Here is an 18,468-nt window from a genome sequence, read left to right as displayed (position 1 = left end):
GCGTGGTCCCCGCAATCTCACCATCTCACAGGCCTGGCTACTCTACTGTCTGCCCGCTCGACAGTCAAGTAAAGCTGCAGATTTGCAGGGGACACAACGGACGGCAACCCCAGGCATCCTAGGGGCCGGTGAGGAGGCCCAGAGATCGTGGATAGCGCCAAGCTCACCTCTGTGGACCAAGCTTCCGCTCCCACCGTCATCACTGCGCTGTCTCCCGCAGCGTGCCTCGAGAACACACACCCTGCCTTAGTAAGGTCACTAACACGACACCAGACGAGTCACTTACAACATGACAGCATCTCTCCTCTACCTCATCCTCTCCAAACGGCTCCCAAACTGCTCCCTTATTTTTCTGACTTACAAAGACGACAGCCTGTACCACTTAGAAATGAGATCGCAAATTCAGTGTGGCAACGGATTAAGAGTTTTGTTTTTTCTTCCTTGTTTTTGAGCCTCCTCCTTCGATATGGTTTGAGTCCAAAAAAAAAAAAAAAAAGTCCTTTGGGAACAGGGCTTCAAGTTGGTATTAAAAACTGAAGTAAATGCCTGAGTCCATTTAGTTTTGAAAAAATTTATAGGCAAGAGGCGCCTGGATGGCTCAGTCGGTTGTGTCCGCCTTTGGCTTAGGTCATGATCCCGGGATCCCAGGATCGAGTCCTGTGCCAGGCTCCCTGCTCTGTAGGAGCCTGGTTCTCCTTCTCCCTCTGTCTGCCGCTCCCTCTTGTGCACGCTCTCTCTCTCTGTCAAATAAATAAGTAAATCTTAAAAAAATATATTTACAGCCAAGCTTAGAAAGACTGCACTAATTCTGCTAAAATTAAAAAAATAAAAAATGAATAAGGGGAGGGTGCAGGGGGGCATGCAAACACTGTACTAGGAATTAGCCAACTCAGAAAATGCAAGATGAGGAAATAATTCTTTATGAAGACCACAAATCCCAAGTTACGGGGGTCCAGGAGTCCTGCTGGAGCTCCCATGTCTGAAAGCATCATGTTCCTAATTCAGCTTTTCCACCCTCTTTTTTATTTTTTTAAGAAAGATTATCAAGTTTTTCTTTTTTTAAGACTTTATTTGACAAAGAGAGACACAGCGAGAGAGAGGGAACACAAGCAGAGGGAATGGGAGAAGGAGAAGCAGGCCTCCCGCTGAGCAGGCAGCCTGACGTAGGGCTCGAACCCAGGACCCTGGGATCATGACCTGAGCCGAAGGCAGATGCTTAACAACTGAGCCACCCTGGCGCCCCGCTTTTCCACCCTCTTCAAGTCCTGCAAACTTCTCTCGCCATCTGATTTGTAGGAACAGGCAGCTTGTTCACCCCCAAGACCTCAGCCCAGCGCTGGAAACTCCCTCTGTGCGCAGTCAGGCTTTATTTTAGCATAAAAAAAGAAAACGCAGCAGCCTGCCACCTTGTGGAAACGACAGGAACAACACTTCGTCTGGAACACAGGCGTAGTGCATTGCTGCTCTACTTCTTTTAGAAGAAAAGATCAAAGCCTTCAAAATTCACTTCATAAATCAGATGAACAATCCCTAAGAATACAAGAAGGCATATTTTGAGATTCTGACGATGGATTCATCCTTGGCCAAGAGATGTAATTCTATGTGTACACACAGACACACACACAGACACACAGACACACATACACACACGCAATCAAGCCCACGCTGGGACTGCGTGTGGGGATACAGACAGGCCATATGGGCTGCATAGGCTGTATCTTCACCCACTCTGTCTGTAAAGATGGCATGAGGCGCAGGTCTTACCTTTTCACTACGAGCTTCAGGGTTTTGTGGGAGCCCTTCACCAGGCAAATCGCCTCCTGTCTAAAGCCCGAGAGATCGATGTCGTTGATGCCGACGATCTCGTCCCCCGCCAGCAGCTTGTCCACCGCCGCCGCTTTACTTCCTTCTTCAATCTGCGGCAGAGAAGCACGTCTCGTGAGCTTCCAAATGTGCAAACCCAGTGCTCAGAACTCAGCCAGAAACGACACAGAGGCGATGCGGGGGGCCCACAGGATCTATGATGGGCTTTGGGATCAGCTCGGACCCCTCCTGGGCCCTGATGCTGCACTGATTCCTACCTGGGGAAGAAGGGACACACCCCTCACCCGGGGCTACCATTCGCAGGGGGAACGGGAAAGAGCCCTCGTGCTCAGGAACACTCACAGCCTGGAACCGCAGACCCAGAGACACAGGTTCGGCCCCTGGATCTCTTCTATCCAAGCAGAAAGGGTGGATCGTTTTCATTACTTATTATTTCTCGTACATGAATCCCACACCTAGATTTCTGTAACTGCTTGAGAAAGAACTGAAAAACCACAAAGCTCCCCCATATAAATATACAAGTAAACTTAGTATATTCAGAGAACTGTGCAAGCACCGTGTCCCATTTTAGAACACTTCCCTATGCCTAGAAGAAACCTGGCAGCCGTGGGCAGTCACTTCCTGAGCCCTTTTGGCCCTGGCACCCACCAACTTACTACCTATCTCTATGCATGTGCCTGTACAGACAACTCATATAAAAAGAGTCCTACAGGGCGCCTGGGTGGCTCAGTCGGTTAAGCGTCAGCCTTCGGCTCAGGTCAAAAGTCCTGGGATCGAGTCCTGTGTGGTTCTCTGAGCTCTGCAGCGAGTCTGCTTCTCCCTCTGAGCCACCCTCCTTGCCCCTCATGCTGGCTCACTGTCTCTTGCAGAAATAAATTAAAGAATAAAAAAGACTCCCCCGACACATGGTATTTGTGCCTGGCTTCTTTCACTCAACAGAGAGCATCAGGGCTCATCCACGTGCTAGCCGCGGTCAGGACTTGACTCCGTTCTGTGGCTGAACGACAGACATCCCTTCCCACGGATTGCCACGTCTGACTTATCTGTTCGTCAGCAGCTGGACACTGCAGTTCTTCCTTTCTGGCTGTTATGTTGCTGCGAACAGGGTGCTCGAGCTTCTGGGTGAGCATGTGTCGTCACTTCCCGTGGGTCTACACGCAGGAATGAAGCCGCTGGCTCCTAGGGCGCGTGTGGCGAGCTCTGCAGGAGCGGTCAGGCCGTCCGCCTGCATCCAAACGTTCCAATTCCTCCACGTCCCTGCTAACACGTAGCCATCGACTACAGTCCTCATGAGATCATTTCACGCTCTGCATGACTCCGTGCTAAACACGTATGCATGAACATGTAGTGACTCACGCAAAGCTTCAAGGTTGCCCATTTGAGAACTTTAATCCTGAGAAATCAGAATTTTCCTTTTTTTTCAAAGATTTCATTTATTTATTTGATAGAGAGAATGAGCACAAGCAGGGGGAGAAACAGGCAGAAGAAGAGGGAGAAGCAGGCTTCCCGCTGAGCAGAGAGCCTGATGTGGGGCTCGATCCCAGGACCGTGGGACCATGACCTGAGCCAAAGGCAGACACGTAACGACTGAGCCACCCAGGCACTCCAACCCTGGCTTTTCCTATACAGTAATCATCAACTCAGCAACAACAAACCCAGCCCGCTTTCTGTACTAGCACTTAGCCAACTAGGGCCCATGAGCTAAACCCAGCCAGTTGCCTTTTTTTTCCCCCCAGTAAATAAAATTTTACTGGAATACCACCACACCCACTTGTTTATCTACTGTGACAGGACAGAATTGAGTGTTTTGGCCCACAAAGCCTAAAGTATTTACTACTTGGCTTGTTAAAAAAAAAAGAGAGAAGTTTGCCAACCCCGGTTTTAGACCAAAAAACTATTCTCTTTACAAACTGCTATGAAAACTAGTGAAGACAGTTCATGGTTACGAGCCTATCTGTGTACAGCCCGACAGCTCACTGGTCCACTGCTGGCCACACCTAAGCTACGACTTACTTCCACAGCCCTCCGCACCTTCTGGAGCAGTGCGTTTTCCCTGTGCGGCTGAACCGCCGGGTACTGTGACCGACAATGCCTCATTTCTGCAAGTGCACGGCATTTTCCTAAAACCTCTACCTGGATCAAGGACAGCCGAACTCTTCGGTTCACCAAGCAATTATTCGTTGCAAGTCAACACCATAAACAAAATTAAATGGCTACTGTTCACCGAATGGACTGCTTCGGATTTTTGTTAATAACTGGTTTCAAGAGTCTAGACAATTTTATCCCAAGGTGGTAACAGACAGATTGTAAGGAAGTTGCCACCCACCCAAGATTACAGCCCCGGCTGTGTGCGGGCAAGGCGCAGGTTACACGCAGTGGAGAGCCTGGGTTTTGACACGTCCCCTGGGAGACGCCAAGGGGCCATCCAGGTGGAGGGTGCAGTGGGCAGCTGGGGGTGGGAGGAGGGCTCCCAGGGGCAGGGACAGGTGGTGCACACATGGAGAGACCCCCAGCAGAAGGTATTTAAGGACGGGAGGAGTGCGGAGACTGAAGGACATTGCTTAGACAGAGAAAGAACCACGGACAGAGAACTACATGGCAGGAAACCTGAGTAATTAGAACTTTGGCAGAAAAGGGGCCAGGTCACAGGGCAGGAGATACAGGAGGACGAGTGAACGTCCCAGGAGCCACTGCCACCAGCACCACCAGAGTCCTAGTCGGGGGGACCCCTCGGGGGCGCTTACCAGCAGGGGCCCCTACCTGGAACAGCAGCACCAGTCTCCCACACTAGGACCTGCGGGCTCAGACTCCGCCCAAGTAGTGCCTAGATCCCTTGCATCTCTACCACCCTGCCTGCCAAGCACCAGGCACGGGACGGGCAAGGAACAATCTAGAATATAAAGAGAGCGCACTCGGAGAGTAACTTGGGTCTGTAGGTACTAACGGGTGCCTAAACACTAGCAGTTAAATGCTTTGGTGGGCTGAATGCAAAAAGGCCATCACGTGGGTGAGTTCAGACTTGGTATTTATTCTTCTACTAACGATCTAGAGAGTAAGTCCTCTGTACAAGCAACGGGGCTACATGGGGCGGGGGGGGGGGAGGGGAGTCTTGCAAGATGGGAGTTCCTGCCTCCAAGACCTTTCTAGGCTTCAGACACCAACACTTCCCAAACTGTATTGTGCAGACCCATCTCCCAGGGTTTAAAATGCAGATCGGATTCAGCGGGTCCAGGGTAGAGGCTGAGCTTTTGCAATTTTTAAAAATTTTTTATTTGAGAGAAAGAGAGAGCATGCAGGGGGGGGGGTGGGGGTTGGGGGTTGGGAGCAGGCTTTTCACTGCGCAGAGAACCTGATGTAAGGCTGGATCCCAGGACGCTGAGATCATGACCCGAGCCAAAGGCAGATATTTCACCCACCGAGCCGCGCAGGCATCATGGCCTGTATTTTGAGTGGTTTTCAGAAATGCACATTTACAATGTACAATTCATTCTGATTTCTCAGGACACAATTTTGTTTTTCCCCTTTAACATTTACGCACTCCAAGTGGAAACCACTGAAAGGTCCATGAGGAAATGAATGCATAATGAAAATGCAGTCCAGCCACACGAGGGAATGTTGGTGAGCCTTAAAAAGGAAGGACGGCCCGACATGCGCTACCACATGGATGGGCCTTGAGGACGTAACGCACCGTGAGATACGCCACCACAGAAAGACAGGCGCTGTGTGAGCCCGCTCAGGGGGACCCAGAAGAGGCCAGTTCACAGAGACAACACACAGGACAAAGGTCCGCAGGGGCTGGGGCACTGGGAGTCACGGTTTTGCAGTAAGATGAAAAAAGTCCTGATGTTCGTTAAGGGTCACCCTATGCCAATGTCAACATCACGGAGTCACACGCTTGCAAGTGGTGGAAACGGTTAAGTTTCGTGTTCCGTACTCTTAGCATCATCACACCCTCCTGAGTCTCTAACAAGAAAAGGACTCTGGCCCGCTGGAGTAGCGACCCTAAGTGCCCTCTCTACAGGAACTGCCTCCGAATCCGAGTGTTACGAGAAAGTCTGGAGGCAAAACCACTCTGATGAACGCCCTGCAGGGTCCGAGGAGGGACAGGTACCAGGGTCTGGCTCAGCTACCATGGGGTGGGTTTCTTGGTCACACCCCCACTAACCCTCCTAGGAACCAGTTCCGTGAGACCCTCTGTAGCACGGTCGTCTCCGGGGGCTTCGCCAAGAAGATCTTGTGACTTCTTGTCTGTAAATGAAGACTGCGTTGCAAAGCACCCTTCCGCCTCGTCCTGACCACGCTCCACACCCACACTTCCCAGAAAAAACAGGTCTGGGTTGGGCACATAGAGCTGCTGGGTTTTTAGCTCCTGGCCGGCTTCTTTGCCAAGAGAAAAGTTTCTCTTTGGTATTGACTGTGCTTATCGGGGAAGCAGCTATAAGACAAAGAGCAGCCGTGAAAGCTTCCATTCTGTACTCCCCCGCCACCCCGCAAAACAGTTATTAGGTAGGATCCATTAGGCTTGAACTTGGTGAACAATAAACCAGACGTCTGTGCTTGCCACGGAGTAGAAGGACGACGCCTGTCTGCATTTTACAGCAAACCACACACGCGACACGTCTGCAGAACATGGGGGCCACCACAGAGCCACTGTGGCTGGCAGCAGTCAGGCAAAGTCCCTGAGGTCCCTGGGTTCACCTCGGAAGAGCCCTGCGCAAAGGGGCAGGCAAGCAGAGACAAACCCTTCCATGCCCACGATGCACGCCCATGTGCCACGCTCTTTGCACATCCAGCACGGAAGCCCCAAGTGCCCACGGCAGGCCACACAGGCCGCACCCTGAGTTACCGACCGGCATTCCAGATGGAGGACGTGTGCCCGTGGTCCCTGGGGAGGCTTTCAAAAATGAATATATGCGCGCACACGGTCTGGAACTAAAATCCAACTGAACGAGTGGCAAGGCGATGATGAGAGTGCGGCGGGGTCAAACTGGCGGGGATCCGGCCATGACAAGGCATGAAGTGTGAACTCCTGCTGCCCCCCCACCCCCGTGGACCTCATGCAAAGTATAAGGAGCTAGCGGCGGAAGATCACATACTGCGTGCTCTCATTCACGTGAATTAGCTGAAGTGTCTGTAATATGCAAATCCACAGAGACAGGTGGGGGACCTGTGGCTACCGGGGGCTGGGAGGAGGGGGACTTCTGTGGGGGGCGGGGATGACATAAGGGTCCAGGGCATGTTCTAAGGGGGATGGAGGTGTTCTAGAATGGAGGGCGGTGATGGCTGCCCCACTTTGAGAATACAGTAAGAATCACCTGCATTCACGGTATACTTTGTATACAATGTTTTTATCAGTTGTATACTTTGAAGGGTGAAGGGTACGCTATGTGAGTTTGATCTCACGAGAGCCATCCTATATATTTTCAAGCGAGCTGAGGCTCCCGCTCTTGTTACGGGGGCAGGGGCCGGACTGGGGAATCGATCCGGACTTGTTCTAAGGGATTCGAGATGAAACGTGCGGGAGACCCACAATGTGCAGAACGTCTCATTGTTCTCACGGCACTGTTCTGGCTGGAAACGGCAGGGAGAGAAAGAGCTACCGAGAGTCTTCTTGGAACAAAGTTTCTGGACCTGGGGGAAGGGGCGTCACAGATGATCATGAGCGAAGGCCCACGAAGGCAAAAAAAGAGTCTAGTCCGGTAGGGGACTGAGGGCGCCTCACCCATGGCAGCGGGCATGCGAGGGGCATTCTGCCTTGGGGAAGGAAATGAGGTTTCACGCATCAGAAGGGCCCTGGACACGGCTTGAAAGGAGGAGCGTGGGCGGGGGAGCACATTCCCCGGTGAGGTCTCCACGTGGAGACAGGGTCAGAGGCAGGAAGCCTAGGCGCAACCAAGGAACGTCAGCCTGGCAGGGTGTGAGGCTTTCACGAGGGAGTGTTTGACGATAAGGGCAGAAGGGGGAAGATTAGGAACTTGACCTTGAAACAACCTGGACAATATCCTGTAGGCAGTGGCGGCCCAGAGAAGGCAGGGACATGGAAACAGGGAAGTGACATTATTCAAGCCAATTCTTCTAGAAGATTAATCCTGCAGGCAGACGCAAGATGAATTTCTCTTGCCCAAGAACAAAACGGCAAGGAAGAAGATCCTTTTTTTTTTTTTTTTTAAAGATTTTATTTATTTGACAGAGAGTTCACAGGTAGGCAGAGAGGCAGGCAGACAGAGAGGGAGAAATAGGCTCTCCACTGAGCAGAAAGGCTGATGGAGGGCTCGATCCCAGGACCCTGAGACCATGACCTGAGCTGAAGGCAGAGGCTTAATCCACTACTCAGCCACCCAGGCGCCCCCAGGAAGATCCTTGACTCCATCTTGGCTGATGGAAACAAGGACTCCCAGCAACACCGGGCAGAGAACAAGTGTGAGCAAGGACTCCAGAATCCGTGAGGCCTCACGGTGTGGTCAGACATGACGCCACCCACCAAAACAAAGAGGCCAGTGGTGCCGAGGTGTTGAGCTCCAATGAGTCAGAAAATCACAATGACCAGAGATCAAAATGAAAGAAGAAGGGCACTGAGTCCAATATCCTATTTCAAAGGCCATGAATCACACCTGCGATTTTATCAGTTCTCTCTCAAGAATGCTTCACCCTCCAGACAATAGGCCCTCCACGACAAAGCAAGGCTTTTTCGTTAGACAGGAAAATCCCCTGAAATTATGCTTCAGTTTGCTTAATTTGAATATTTTACTCATTCTCCTCGAGCCCGGTTGCTGCAGAAAGGAAAGCTGACTCACCCAGGGGAAGTATCACATTGTGAAATAATCTGAGTGTGTATCTATCGTAACAGAGAAGCCCACTGAAAACTGGAAACTTCCACCGAGATGTGTGAAGACTTTCACAGGTAATCATTACCGGCCCCTGCGGCGGGAGGAGCCCCGCCAGCCAGGCAGCCCAGCATCCAGAAGGCTCTCTCTCTCCAGCATCTCGGCACCTGACTGTCACCCTCTCCACCGCCCAAGATGATGTGCAACAGAAAGGTCAACTCAGGCGGACGGGCGGGGAGGGAGGTCCAGAGGAGACCCACAAGTTGCCGGCTACAACCTGCTCCCGCAGAATAGGGAATGAAGCGAAAAGTCTTCAAAGAGGAAAGTACCAACACGAGGGAAAACAGGCAGAGGGGCTAACCCAGAAACTAAAGATCTGCCTACAGAAAACAGAGAAACTAAAGCTTGTGCAGAGTCCGGCCTGCAGAGAAGTAGAGTCGGAGGAAGACCCGTCTAAGATCCTACTCATGCTGTGTCTTACCGGCGGGGCCTGTCTCCCAGTACAATGCATAAGATTTTATTCCTATTTTGGAAATGTAAGCTTTTTAGTAGCTCTAGGAATATTTCTCTTTAAGATTTATTTATTTGGGAAATGGAGAGAGAACGGGGGCCCGTGCAAGCAGGAGAAGGGGCAGAGGGAGAGAATCTCAAGCAGGCTCCATGCGGAGCACAGACCCCCTACACGGGGCTCAAGCTTACAACCCTGAGATCATGACCTGGGCCGAAACCAAGAGTCAGGCGCTCAACCAACGGAAGCACCCAGGTGCCCCAGCAGCTCTATGAATACTTTTAAGGAGGGAATCCCATCTCGTCCAAGTTAGGTGTAAGTGTTAAGAAATAAACTCATTTGCTGGTTATTTTCTGGTACAACCAGATAAGAGCAGGATACTGAATTCCGGGAGGCTCTGGCTGTCTGGGGGGTCAGTGTGACATTCCACAGGTGGGGCCGGTACAAAGCACACGACATGGCAATTTGGAGTCACGGTGGAATACTTAACACTTCCTGAACACTGGAAGTTCCCGCTATATTCCCTGCCTAAACAAAACCATTCCCTGATCCTGGCTCTCCCGGTCCCTGAGCACGTGGGTCCAGTTTCCCTACACACTCTGTCACCGTGCCTTGAAAACCTGACAATCCGAACATGTGTTCAGGACAGTCAATGGCGAACTGCGAGCGAGCGCGATCTGTGATTGAGCACACTATCCACATGGAACACACTGGCAGTTGATATCTGCTCAAAGAAAACTTGCCTCCACATTTTAAGCTGGAAAGTCGCCGGAATAACAGTTTAGGAAAGAACCATGGAGGACATCTTCATCTTTTGAGATCTGTGGTATCTGTGTTAAAAACCATACAAAATGAAATGTCAGCGTACAGATCATCAAAACCACCAACAGAATCCCACAGTGGTGACAGGAAAAACTCTTTTCCTCCATAGAGGAGAACCCAAATCGGAAAGCCGGAGAAAAGATAAAACAATGCCCCCCCAAAGGTTTGGTTATTTGGTTACCTTTGGTTACCCCAAAGGTAACCAAATAAACCACAACCCGCCTCACAGGCTTCCGATGGTAGATAAGCAGGCTGGTGTTTAGTCCTAGGCTTTTAGGAACACGAGGGAGGGTCTGCTCTGAAGATGTGCACACACTCCTTTCAGCTTCTGGGACAGGAATGCTCATCCCGCGAGGCCCTGCCACAGAGAAAGGCCGATGTGGCCCGGACAGAGGGACCGTGGCAACTAAACGGACAGAGCCAGGCCGATGAGACGCAGGGAAGAAGAGAGGACTGGGTGACGGGCCCGTGTGCCAAGGGGGCGCACGGCCAACACAGACGTCAAGGGAAAGTCCATCAGAGGAGGAGGACGAGATCTGGAGGCTGCATGTAGCAGCCCGAGGTCTAGACAGAAAAAGGGAGGAACGCTCAGGGGGCATGGAGCAGGGAGAGGGTTTGCACCCGGCAGACCAGCTGGACGGGGAACCGGAGAAGCCTTCCTTCTGAGCCAAGCTCCAGTGCCCGCCTGGGGCAGGGTAAGGCCCGAGGTACAGGCCTCTTTCAGACGGGGCAAAGGTCTAGGGCATGAGGCTGGCGTCTGATCACGGCCGCATCACTGCCCTTTAGGGGACACAGCCTGTCTGTGAAAGGGGCAGAGTCTGCAAGGCAACATGCAGGGAGCATGTGCCACTGTGCGGCAGGGAGGGGACAAGCCAGGAGGAAAGAGAAGGCTTTGTTGGCGACTGTTCCAACAGTGCGGGCCACTGGCCCACGTGCTGCTTTGGGTCCAGACCTGCCCTTCACCGCCCCGTGTGTGGACACTGCGGCGGGACCCTGCAAACCTTCCCGCTCTGCAGGCCGGCTCCGCCATGAGGGCGTGGAAGGGACCCCGGAGGAGGACAGGCCTGCTTTCCGCTCGGGCCGCTCCCGAGGGGGCCCAGCAGCACGGCGGCTTCCTGGCAAGTTCCAGCGGCCAGCCTCCCAGGGGCGGCAGCAGCATCCCAAGTGCCGTCCCAGGAGGCATGGCCTTGGCATGTCGCCGCCTGGCCGGCTCCGTGGGGCTCTGTGGGACTCCGTGCCTGTCCCCAGTCCCCATGGTCAGCGGGGAGGAGTGCGCAGCTCCCTGAGCTCCTCCTTCCCCAGTCCTGTGGGTAAGGTCTGCTCCGGGTAAGGTCTGCTCCCTGCAGCACCTGCTGGGCCTTCTTTAAGGTTACCTTCACCCGGGACAGGAAGCTGTGACCACCAGGGAACCGGAGGACTTCTCCGTCACCCGTTAATCACCTTCCACCCTGGGGACAAACAAAAAACCATGGCCACACCATCAGGCACCTTTGGCCCTGGGGGCCCGCAAACCACGCGGAATAGAGCCCCACGGTAATAGCATTCAAGGGCTCGCGGGCTCCACTTGGCCCAGCCAACACGACGACGTAGACACACAGTGGGGCCGCCGTCTGGCCGGGGTGCCAAACCCCGCTTCAGAGGAAGCGTTTCCTGCTCAAGTTACTGCACGGTCTGTCTCCGAACCTGACCTTGACCGGGATGAATTCCGGGTGGTCAGTGCAGTAACACACGCCCGGGGCCAAGCACCAAAACGATACTGTGGTGGGGGCAGGGAAAGCTTCAAAGACGTGAGGGCTGAGGGGCGCCTGGCCAGTTCCGTGGGTGGAGCGTACGACTCTGGATCTCAGGGTTGTGAGTTCGAGCCCCACGCTGGGTAGAGAGTGGACTTAAACATAAAATCTTACAAAAACAAACAAACAAAAAAAGAGGAGGTGTGAGACTAGTATGAGTCTTGCCTCCACGACTTAACTACCCGACTTAGAGAAAGTCACTTATTTTTGTCTGTTTTGTCACCTAAAAAAAAAATTTTTTTCAAAATATTTTGTAAGCTCTAGAGTGTTATACAAGCATATTCACAAACAATTTCACTTCTAATTTGTTGGTGTACATGGTGGAACGAGCTGGCTAGGCTTCTGGACTCTCAAGTTCAGGGACAAAGGATCCTCTTCTTGGCTTTCATGTCAGGAAGCAAAGCTGAAGCAGTTGGGAGAGTGTTTCATCTACAGTGCTCCACGCTAGTTATGGGGGTAGAATTGTTTCTAAGTCCTTTGATAAGGCCGTTTGGGGGGGAAAAAATCCCAAAGTTCAGTTCACCTAGATGTTATCGTTTCCTTTAAACTCAAAATTTCCTTTCCTCTCTGTTTAGCTATTAAAGCATTACAGAACACTTCTGAAGTAGACAAAGTTGGAATCATAAGTGGGGTGTTTTACAAAAACTTAGCCTAAGTGGATCAGGCAGAAACCAGGCCACAGTTCCCCCATTTAAAAAAAAAGCCTTATTTTAGTAGCCGTTAAATGCTCAGGGTAAGACCAAAACGCCTCCAGAAACGACTCGTGCTTTAAATGCTGCAGATCTGTCATGAAGCTAAGGGAGAGAAAGGAACACGGATATCCCCAGGTGGCCCTTCGAACAGACAGTAAGTCCAAGTCTGCTGTGTTTGTCGCGAAGGCATCAGTCATGGGTCCTCCTGGTTGAAACAGGAACCACGTTTTCTAGAATCTCTATCTGAGCCGCGCCCCATTCCCCTCTGCCCCCCGACCCCCCAACCACCACTCTTTCTTTCTTCGACGACTTGGATTATTCCAGACACTAGTGTAAGTGTGACCATGTGGTGTCTGTCATCTTGTCTACTCACAGGACTTCGGGTCCACCTGTGTTACAGCGCGGGACACTCAGCAGCCTTCCCTCCTCAATGCCGTCATATGCCTGCGTTGCCTTTTGTCCACACTCCCGTCTCTCAGTGGACGCTCGGCTGCTTCCAGCTCCGGCAACCCCGGCAGACCGGGTGGGTGTTCGACCCCATGTGGCCACCCACACAGCAGGCTGCACCACCGGAAGCTCAGCCATGCATCTGTGCGGCACCCAGAGACCCACAGAAGGATGTCCATACCCGCGCCATCGGTGAAAGTGCAAACCCGGGATGACCCAGGTGTCCAGAACGTAAAATCCGGGACAACCAAACGGTCTTGTCACACTGTCTCCGCCTTAGCACTGCCAACCTTTGGGGCTGGAAGATTCCCTGCCTGGGGGGCCGTGTTGGGCACAGAACGTTTATCAGAGACATCCCTGATCCCCTCGTTCGAGATACCAGTAGCATCTGGCACCCCAAACTGTCATACCTAAAAATGTCTCCAGATATGACTCCATGTCCGGTAGGGGACCAAAAAAACCAATCCTTTTTGCAGAAAGGATGAAGTATCCCAGAAGACAATTACCGCTCTCACTCAAAGTGAGTCCCTCCCAAATCTCAATTCAGTGCCCTGCCACGTGAAACGCATTGGGCACGGCAAGAAGCAAGAAGTGGGCAGCCCCACACAGAGAGGTCTCTGTGGTCACTGGCAGCCCCGCAGGAGGCCCGTCAGGCCGGACGGAACCGCCATGTCCAATAAGCCCATCATCACCATGCAAAACAGGCCTTGTTGTTCTGGGTGCCACAAGTCCCACCCCGTCATCACACACTCACCACTAAGAAGCCTTTGTTCTTTCTCCCTGAAGAAAACAGTCCTTCTTGTCCACAGGCCGTGTTGGCCGGGTCCCCTGCAATTCACACCCCCAGCCCCGCCAGCGACACGGACACACGCTGCCTGGCTCGATCCCGCACAAGGCCCCGATCTCCTCTAGCCCTGGACCACATGCCCTCCTCGCAGCCTCCTGACTGTCCAGGGTGTGTTGCTGAGGGCCGCCCCGGACCCTGTTGATGGTCCCCAGTGTAGGTGCCTGGCTTGGCAGCAGGACCAGCACGTCTGCAAGGACATGGCCCAGACGGATCTGCACTCCTTCCCTAGTCCGGTGTCTGTTCCAAGGCCGCCGGCAACCTTGCTGGGAAGGGTGAGCAGGGAGAAGAGGATCCCTGAAGATCGCAAGGTTTTTGCCTAAGGCCCTGACCTTGTCCTAGGGTCATGGGAAGAGAAGTCCACACCATAGTCCTGGTCTTTCCAGGGGCGCTTGGAACAACAGCATGGCAGGCAGGCTCCCCCCCACCAAGCTGCTCGGGCTCTCACCCTGCTCCCAGCGCGGCTGAAAACTGATGGCGGGAGCCCGGCCCGTCCACCTGCAGACATGGCTGGAATGACTGCCTTTTGCACTTTTCAAAGCAGAAAAGCCATCTGAAAGGGCTGATAGGCAATCACGAAACAGGAAAAGGAACTTCTGGACACGAGAACAAAGTGTCCCCGCTTTTCAGAGCACACGGCTGTTTATTTTTCACGGACGTGCCCAGCCTAGTGTGGTTTCAAAGACGCAGCGCTTGCTGCTGCAGATAAGGCCGCGCTGAGCCCAGCGAGGGGGGCTGCCCAAACACAGCTCACCTTTCCTTTGGGGACACCCCAAGTTCCCCGCAAGCCTTCGTCTCTTTCCTGGGAAATGACCGATGACCTCAATCAACACAAGGGCTTTCTTTTAGAAGCCCCGAGGAATGGGATGGCTGCTCTAACACGAAACCCCACAGAGCTCCGAGAGCCCTCCCGCCCTAGGAGGCCGCCGTGGGGGACAGCCGTCCGCACTGCAGCAGGGGGCTCTCCCCAGCGGTTGGCACCTTGATCTCTGACTTCTGGCCTCCAGAACTGTGAGGAGTAACTTCTCGGATAAGCTGCTCGGCCTGCACTATCTTTGTTACAGCAGCCCAGAAAACCCCAGACAGACATCAGAGGCGCAGGCCAGGGCTCAGTGCAGCAGGGTTGGGGGTCAGGAGTACTCTGCTGCACCACGCGGGAACTCTGCACACTCGACCCTTTGCCCAAGACTCTGCTGGTGTGCCCACCTGCAGGCCGTCTGTCAGCCTCGGTCAACTCCCAAGTCCGGCAGGCCTGACTGCGTCCTTCGGGGTGATGGCCCCCCCACACTGCTTGCCTTCAGGAGCCCTCCCCAGAGTCAGAATCGCCCCAGGAGCGGACAGCCACAATTCCCTGCAGGGACAGAGGGGATGGGAACAGGGGACAGCGGGAGGCTGCAGCAGGGGGCAGAAACATCTGGTGTCCCCGGGACGCTGCAGCTGCTGGGCAAGAGGCAGAGAAGGACCCAGAGAGTCCCCGCCAGGGCCCTGGAGGCAGACAGCCGGGCCGGGACACAGCATGCAGGACAGCAGACTCAATGGCCTCGGTTGCCCGCTCCTGTCCAGTGCCCGGGGCAAAGTCCTTAGAAAACCAGAACAATTCATCCAGCAGACACGGACGCTTTCGAATGAGCCAGAATTCTTTATAAATCCGGATCATTTATCTTTCTTGTAATTTGAAAATCAACATACAGAATACTTCTAAAAAGCAAAAAAAAAAAATTTTTTTTTAATTACAAAAGCAAACAAGGTATGGAGGGGCATAATTTATTATGTCTGAGAAACAGGCTAAAAAAACCTATAATGTCTTGCTTATTAAGACATACTGCATCTGCACCCCCCGCCCCAATCTAGGAGGAATGGGGAATCATTACATTTCTCCTCATCTAAGGCTTGTATCCCTTGCTGGCAAAGAAAAATGGTATAAAGCACTGTAACAGAATCAAGACAGATCAACACAAAAAACCTTGGAGCAGAAGAGGGGCTGGTACGTCTAAAATCTGATTGTTCAAACGCAATGGGACTGCGCGAAAGCAGGTTTTCCTGACACTACACACATTCCTCACCTCATCAGTAATATTATTTCTCCACAGTAAACTGAAGTCAGACTCAAACCCAAATAGCCAAATGATTATCTAACTTGGAACTCTTCTTGGTCACGAAAAAGAACAACACTGAAGGTTTAAGCTACTCTGACGGTGAGGGCACAAAAAAAAATCAGAAATGCTTTGCTGACTTTTTCCAACAGCCAACTTGTACAGGCTCAATCTTCGATCCTTAATGTTATTTATTTCTCCCGAGCTCATTCACAGCTTTGTGGGGAGAAAGGGGAAACATTCTTAGGTCTCAAGAAAAAAAAAGAGTCAAAATAAAAGGACTTCATTTCCCTAACACAGCAGAGCCCTGCCCACTGCCAAGCCAGGCAAATTCGAAGATTTGTGCTGTGATTTGGGGGCATGCAACCTTTTCCCAGATCTCAGACCTGGCTTAGTAGTCCACCTCCTCTTTTTCCCAGGTTAAAGATGGAATTATTCACCAGTTAACTACAAACATGGATTTACTTTTATGTGCTTAGTTTACGATAGGCAGAAGTGTGCAGATGCAAGGCACAGACGTGCCAAGAACCCCACCACACCCCTGGGGTTGTGCACGTTGCAGGTGGCCTGGCTTAATTTTGTCTCTCATGCTTTATCCAGTCCTGTAAGGACAAAATTAGATGTATAATATATATTTGTCTGTTAGGACTAATATAGGACTACTTGGGATTGTTAAATCACTATTCAGAAAAGTAGGGAGGCAACTGTCTCCCATGACAGACTATAAAGAGATTCTATCCAAGGGCTTGGAAAATAAGTCAGCACAGATAACAGCAACAGATTCCAAATACAGCTAAAATACCCAACACAACCGGCAAAGGTTCTCTTCACTGTGTGTGACATTCAGAACAGAAGAAAGAAGTGCGTTTTTTTCCTGTTTACAAAAGAGTGAAGACATTCTATAATAATTAAGATTTTTAAAAAGCCAGATTTGAAACGTAAGTGACAAAAGAAAAAGCAAACAGTGTTCCTGGTCTCTTCATTTAAAGAAAGGTCCTTGAGGGGCGCCTGACTGACTCAGTCTGTGGAGCGTGTGACTCTTGATCTCAGGGTTGTTGGCTCGAGTCCTACAAAAGCTTACTTCAAAAAAAGGGAAAAATCTTTACAAAAAAGAAAAAGGAGAAAAAGAAGAGTCCTTGAATAGCTCTGTATCATGTATAACATTCTCTGACAAGAAATGTGGTAAAATTATTGGTGCCAATCAAAATCACCGAGGAGGAATTTATAGTAAGACCGGAACCCCGTGTTCCTATTCATCCCGATTCTTCTCAATTCAGTATAATCCGACTTTCCATAGTATGACCCACCCTAATTTAAGAATGGCCATCCCGGGGGGTCTGGCGCACTCAGTTGGTGGAGTGTGCAACTCCTGATCTCGGGGTTGTGAGTTCGAGCCCCACACTGGGTGTAGAGATTAGTTAAAAATAATACCTTTAAATAAAATAAATAAATAGGAAGGCAAATGGCCTTGCCTCCGTGCTTCGAGTTCGTTTCTCACTCTTTCCCTGCTTGGTTCCTGCAGAACACAAACTGCTCATCTGCCGGATTCTACTTCCACTCCTAAAAAACAAGGAGCGCCCGGGCGGCTCAATATTAAGCCTGAGCCTGCCTTTGGCTCAGGTCGTGATCCCAGCGTCCTGGGATCAAGTCCCGCAACGGGCTCTCTGCTCAGCGGGGAGCCTGCTTCTCTCTCCTTCTGCTGCTCCCCCTGCTTGTGTGCAGGTGCTCTCTGTCTCTCTCTGACAAATAAGCAAATTAATTAATTAACAAAAGAAAGAAACAATTGCAGGGAACGCCAGGTAAGTTTGCCCTCTCTCCAGCTGTCTAGAAAAGCACACCAAAGGCCACAAAGAGAGGTGTCGTGACACTCATTAGAAGTGGGAGGAATGAGTGGGCACCTTTATACAGAGAGAAACTCAGAAGAGAGAAAAGCCCCCGTCTGGTGCTTCGGGAAGCTCGCCCCGCTCTGGAGGTGGGCTGCAGCCACGACCACCCCTCAAGGAGGAGAACCCTCTCCCCTCAGAGATCAGAGACTCAAAAGGGGAATGCACAGCAGCCTGACGTAGGACTCAGCAGCCTTCCAAACTGGCAAAGCAATGCGAGGTTATGGTGGGGGATATGCTTTAGCATGACACAGGTCCTACCTGAAATGGAATGAAGGCACGTCCCCTCCACCCCAGCTCTTAATTTAAATACGATTACTGCTACTAAAGCTACCCCTTTTATAACTATTCCTCACAACAGAATTCCAAGAAGCCACTGCAGACAAAAGGTGAACCTGTTCAGTCTGAGGTTTTCTTTTCTTTTTTCTTTTTTTTAAAGATTTATTTGACAGACAGAGATCACAAGTAGGCAGAGAGGTAGGCAGTGACAGAGGGGAAGCAGGCTTCCCGCCCAGCAGAGAGCCCGATGCGGGAATCGATCCCAGGACCCTGGGATCATGACCTGAGCTGAAGGCAGAGGCTTTAACCCACTGAGCCAACCAGGTGCCCCTGAGGTTTTCTTAAATAAAAACAAACATTTAAATACACCTACCATGCAAGCATTAGGTGAATTCCTAACACCTATCATCAGGTGTTTTACTACAGTATATCCGACCTAAAGTGTCGGCAACATCCAAGATT

At 51.7% G+C, this 18,468-nt stretch overlaps 1 protein-coding gene across 1 annotated transcript in view; it reads right to left on the bottom strand.

Annotated features, from left to right (window-relative positions):
* SHROOM2 (shroom family member 2) overlaps positions 1-18,468 on the bottom strand; it is a 131,320-nt gene that overhangs the window by 66,470 nt on the left and 46,382 nt on the right. Inside the window, 1 exon segment of the mRNA XM_004758807.3 lies at positions 1,765-1,916. Within this exon segment, the coding sequence (XP_004758864.2) occupies positions 1,765-1,916 (152 nt within the window).

The sequence above is a fragment of the Mustela putorius genome, unplaced genomic scaffold (genome assembly GCF_011764305.1).
Source record: "Mustela putorius furo isolate JIRA1106 unplaced genomic scaffold, ASM1176430v1.1 tig00003836_pilon_pilon_pilon, whole genome shotgun sequence".
In the NCBI taxonomy this organism is placed as follows: domain Eukaryota; kingdom Metazoa; phylum Chordata; class Mammalia; order Carnivora; family Mustelidae; genus Mustela; species Mustela putorius.
The sequence above is the reverse complement of the archived record's forward strand: the minus strand, read 5'-3'. Positions and strand labels throughout refer to the sequence as shown.